The sequence below is a fragment of the Rhinopithecus bieti genome, unplaced genomic scaffold, assembly GCF_001698545.2.
Source record: "Rhinopithecus bieti isolate Rb0 unplaced genomic scaffold, ASM169854v2 scaffold_19652, whole genome shotgun sequence".
NCBI lineage: Eukaryota > Metazoa > Chordata > Mammalia > Primates > Cercopithecidae > Rhinopithecus > Rhinopithecus bieti.
In genome coordinates, this window is record NW_016809913.1 from 3,153,429 (window position 1) to 3,158,829 (window position 5,401).

At 49.0% G+C, this 5,401-nt stretch overlaps 1 protein-coding gene across 4 annotated transcripts in view; it reads right to left on the reverse strand.

Moving 5' to 3' along the window:
• Positions 1 to 2,674: 2,674 nt before the first annotated feature.
• Positions 2,675 to 5,401, reverse strand: part of ADAP2 (ArfGAP with dual PH domains 2) — a 39,145-nt gene continuing 36,418 nt past the window's right edge. For all 4 annotated transcript variants that reach the window (XM_017890933.1, XM_017890932.1, XM_017890931.1 and 1 more), the window contains 2 exons: positions 4,425 to 4,653; positions 2,675 to 3,058 (listed from right to left, as the gene is read on the reverse strand). In XM_017890933.1, the coding sequence (XP_017746422.1) occupies positions 3,024 to 3,058; positions 4,425 to 4,653 (264 nt within the window). In that variant the 3' untranslated portion in view covers positions 2,675 to 3,023. The remainder of the gene's footprint in view (positions 3,059 to 4,424; positions 4,654 to 5,401) is intronic.

A 5,401-nucleotide genomic window follows, 5' to 3' on the forward strand; every position in this document is an offset into this window, starting at 1 on the left:
CACATTCAAGCGATTCTCCTGCCTCAGCCTCCTGAGTAGCTGGGATTATAGGCAACCACCACCATGCCCAGCTAATTTTTGTGTTTTTAGTAGAAACGGGGTTTCACCATGTTTGTCAGGCTGGTCTTGAACTTCTGACCTCATGATCCGCCTGCCTTGGCCTCCCAAAGTGCTGGGATTACAGGTGTGAGCCACTGCACCCGGCCTCATTCAGTTCCTTTTTTCCATCTTGGGACCTTTGAGCATTTCATTTCCTCTGCTTAGAGTGCTTCCTCACCCTCTTCCTTTAGACTAACCTCTATAAACAGCTCGAAGGTTTCAACTTACATGTCACTTTCAGGAGAGGAAGGAGGCTTCCCTCGCCCGCAAACTAGGCTAAGCCCCATCACCACACAGCCCCAAAGCAGCCTGCTCTTCCCCTTTCTGAACACTCACTTCACTGTGCTGCCTGTTAAGAGGCTGCCTCCCCAGCGCTCTGCGATCTGTCACAGCAGGGACCATGTCATCTCTTGCCTATTCACAGGGCCTGGCACAGAGCCTGGCACCTGAGAGGTAGTCAGAAATACTTGTTATTACTTTTAATTTCAATAGTTAGTGTAACTTCATTTTAAATAGAAAAATCAAGGCACAGAGGTGGGGAAGTGAATATTCCAGTGGCTTCGAGTTGGTTGCAGGACTGCACTCAGAGCCTGGGCTGGATCCCTCTCTGCCCTGTATCCAATAGCACTGTGTCTCTTCAGTTTTTTGTTTTTGTTTTTGAGACAGGGTCTTGCGCTGTCACTTAGGTTGGAGTGCAGTGGCACAATCACGGTTCACTTTTTTTTTTTTCAGATGGAGTCTAGTTCTGTCACCTAGGCTGGAGTGAAGTGGCGTGATCTTGACTCACCACAACCTCCGTCTCCTCAGTTAAAGCAATTCTCCTGCCTCAGCCTCCCGAGTACCTGGGACTACAGGTGCGTGCCACCATGCCTGGCTAATTTTTATATTTTTTTAGTGGAGATGGGGTTTCACCATATTGGCCAGGCTGGTCTGGAACTCCTGTCCTCAAGTGATCCACCCGCCTCAGCCTCCCAAAGTGCTGGGATTACAGGAATGAACCTCCACACCCAGCCATTTCCCCCCAACTTTTTAATTTGAAAACTTTCAAATCTATACAAAATTGCATGAATAGGACAATAAATGCCCATCTATACTTCAAATGGATTCATCAGTTGCTAACATTTTGCACAGTGGCTCTCTCTCTCTCTGCTTCTTTTTTCTCTCTCTCTCTCTACACACACACACACACACACACTATATATATATATATACATACACACATATACTTATTTTTTGCTGAACCATTTAAAAATTAATTGTAGACCAGGCACAGTGGCTCACACCTGTAATCCCAGCACTTTGGGAGGCCAAGGCGGGTGGATCACTTGAGGTCAGGAGTTTGAGAACAGCCTGGACAACACGATGAAACCTGGTCTCTACCAAAAATACAAAAATTAACCAGGCGTGGTGGCATGTGCCTGTAGTCCCAGCTACTCGGGAGGCTGAGGGACGAGGATGGCTCGAAACTGGGAGGCAGAGGTTGCAGTGAGCCGAGATCGTATCATTGTACTCCCGCCTTGGCAAAAGAGCAAGACTCCATCTCAAAACAAACAAACAAAAAAAGAATCAATTGCATTCACATTTTATCCCTAAATATTTCAGTGTGTATCTCCTAAGAAAAAGAACATTCTCCTATACAAATACAGCGCAATTATCACAACATTACAATACTATTAATATACACATTCATATTCAAATTTCCCAGTTATCTCAATTATGTCCTTTTCAGCTATTTTTTTTTTCCAGGAGCAATCAAGAACCATGAATTGCTTTTGGTTGCCATATCTCAGTCTCCTTTTTTTCTTTTTTTGAGGCAGAGTCTCAAAAAAAGTACAGTGGCGTGATCCTGGCTCGCTGCAACCTTGGCCTCCTAAGCTCAAATGATTCTCCTGCCTCAGCTTCCTGAGTAGCTGGGATTACAGGCATGCACCACCAAGCCCAGCTAATTTTTGTATTTTTAGTACAGACAGGGTTTCACCATGTTGGCCAGGCTGGTCTCGAACTCCTGACCTCAAGTGATTCGCCCACCTAGGCCTCCCAAAATGCTGGGATTACAGGCTTGAGTCGCTGCACCTGGCCTAGTCTCCTTTAATATAGAACAGTTCTCAGACTACTTTATCTTTCACAATATTAACTACTTTTTTTTTTTTTTTTTTTTTTTTTTTTTTGAGATGGAGTCTTGCTCTGTTACCAGGCTGGAGTGTAGCGGTACAATCATGGCTCACTGCAACCTCCACCCCCGGGTTCAAGCGATTCTCCTGCCTCAGCCTCCCAAGTAGCTGGGACTATAGGAGTGCACCACCACATCCAGCTAATTTTTGTATTTTCAGCAGAGATGGGGTTTCACCATGTTGGCCAGGATGGTCTTGATCTCCTGACCTCACGATCCGTCCATCTTGGCCTCCCAAAGTGCTGGGATTGCAGATGTGAGCCACTGCACCTAGCCATTGAGTACTTTATCTTTCACGCTTCATTTTTGAAGAGTCTGGGTCAGATGTTTAGCAGAATGCCCCTAATGTGGATTTGTCTGATTATTTCCTCATGGTTAGATTCAGATTAAACTTTTTTTTTTTTAACAAGATGCCACTTGCATGATGCTGTGGGTGCCTTTTCATTGCAATGCCTCCATTTCAGATGTGAGAAAGTTCTGGGCCTATAGGGCATTTCAAGCCTGGGTGTGTATGGGGGAGGAGGGGATAGATGTTCATCTATGTACCAGATCCTCAGATCCCTGGGGTGGGTTGCGGGGAAGGCTCAGGGAGCTGATGGATAAAGCCACAGCTTCAGTCCTGGCAGAGTTAACTGCCAGGGATGGCTGCTGACTGTGGGGCACTGATGGTGGGCAGCCAGGGTCGAGGTGCGAACTTCTCCTTCCCGCAAGGCGCTCCAGGTGTTCAGTGGCAGCCAGTTCCTCAGTTAATGGGTCACCTGCTGCTGCGGCCACTCTCTGTTGATGCAGCTACAAGGGAAATGAAGAGGGCTGAGGGAGGTGGCCATGCCAATGCTGTTCTGTGGAGGAGAGGGACAGCAAAGGGACAGGTGTACAAAGACAGAGGGAGCCATGGCCGGGCGCAGTGGCTCACGCCTGTCATCCCAGCACTTTGGGAGGCCGAGGCAGGTGGATCACTTGAGCTCAGGAGTTCGAGACCAGCCTGGGCAACATGGTGAAACTCTGTCTCTACCAAAAATACAAAATAAATTAGCTGGACGTGGTGTCACGAGCCTGTAGTCCCAGCTACTTGGGAGGCTGAGGTGAGAGGATTGCCTGAACCCAGGAAGAGGAGATTGCAGTGAGCTGAGATCGCACCACTGCACTTCAGCCTGGGTGACAGTGCAAGATCCCGTCTCAAAAAAAGAAAATAAAAAAAAAAATAACACAAAGACAGAGGGAGCCTCTGAATAAAAAACAGAATGAAAGAGTAAGGGCCAGGGCATCAGAGGGGATGCACACACCAGCAAAGGAGAGAAAAGTGGAGGGATAGAGACAGAGAAAAACCAAGAGACTCATAAATGGCAGCCCACAGAGAAAAGAAAGCACCAGCTGATATGCCTCACTCACAATTTGCAAGTCCCTTTCTGAGGTTCTCTGGCTTTGGCCTTTGTGGGACAGTCAAGAGAGTCTGTGTTTATATCGGTCAGACTCAAAGGGCACAAGTGTTTCCCCCAAGGGGCTGTGTGGGGGTCACCTGCTCAGTCTGTACTTTTCCAAACACAGAAATTCTCCTTTGTGCCCCAGAAGCCAGGCCCTGGGCCAGCAGTTTCCTGCCGGAGCTCGGCATGTCTCCTCCTTTTTCACAGGGCTGTCAGCACTGAGGAAGGCCTACTGGTAAAGAGGAGCAGGAGAGAGGCAGACAGAAGGGAGGACTCAGAGAAAAGAAGCCACTAGAAATAGCCTTCCCTCTGGAGTGGGGAGGAATCCAAAAATCCCAGGAGCTGCCCAGCGGGTGTGACCTTAGCTAATAATAACAGGCCAGGGTTTTCTCACGAGAAAAAGGATCAGCATAGAGGAGGGTGGAGGGAAAGAGAAGTTGCTCAACCCCCACACTGTAAGGGGTACAGATGGCACCCAGGGGTTCTGCCAGGGCCAAACTCCTCTAAAAGCTCCTGGGGAAGAGCTCTGTTACGGGAACCCAGGGTGGACAGAGTCGACTGTTTGGCAATAATGGCATGTCTGTGCTTTTCTTTCTCAGGAAGAGAAGACAGTGAAAAGAGCATAGTCAGGAATCAGGAATCTTTTGTGGCATCACAGCTGAACCTAAGTGAAAAAGCACCTTTCTGCCCTCTGCCCTTGGCCAAAAGAACACCCTTCAGTTCCTGCTTCTTACTGAGGCGGTTGAGGAGCGTCAAGGGGCTGGACAGGACACCCCGCAAACTTTCCAGCCATTCCTGCTGCTCCTTCTCGTTGGGGCAAGTGAGGACATATCTCCGCTCTGGGGTGACAATGGTGAGTCCGGCTTTCCAGCGATTTCCTCGGATGCCCTTGGGCAGGTCTTCATAGACTTCATATCCCTGCTCCTTGTTCCCAAGAAAAACCTGGCCCTGCTCAAAGGCATCCTGAAAATGGAGGGTACAGGGTCGGTCATCAGAGGGTGCCCCCAGGGCAGAGGGGCCCTGCAGCCCTGACAGCCTCCAAGCTCTGTTTTGGGAAGGGGGTATGAGGTCCCTGCTGGGATTTCTGCTGAGTGGGACCCAGAATTTGAAAGATCAAAACCCTAAAATAAATCATACACATCATCTGTTGAACAGATACTGAGGGTGGGCCTGGTAGTTCATGCCTGTAATCCTAGCACTTTGCGAAGCCAAAGCAGAGGACTGTTTGAGGCCAGGAATATGAGACCAACCTGGGCAACATAGTGAGACCCCTTCTCTGCAAAAAAAATTTATTAATTATTATCATGAATTGTTTTTGGAGACAGGGTCTCACTCTGTCACCCAGGCTGGAAGTGCAGTGGCACAATCATGGCTCATCCCAGCCTCAACCTCCCAGGCTCAGGCGATCCTCACACCTCAGCCTCCCAAGCAGCTAGGACTACAGGCATGTGCCACCACACCTGGCTAATTTTTAAGATTATTTTCTTGGCCGGGCGCGGTGGCTCAAGCCTGTAATCCCAGCACTTTGGGAGGCCGAGATGGGCGGATCACGAGGTCAGGAGATCGAGACCATCCTGGCTAACACGGTGAAACCCCGTCTCTACTAAAAATACAAAAACTAGCTGGGCGAGGTGGCGGGCGCCTGTAGTCCCAGCTACTCGGGAGGCTGAGGCAGGAGAATGGCGTAAACCCGGGAGGCGGAGCTTGCAGT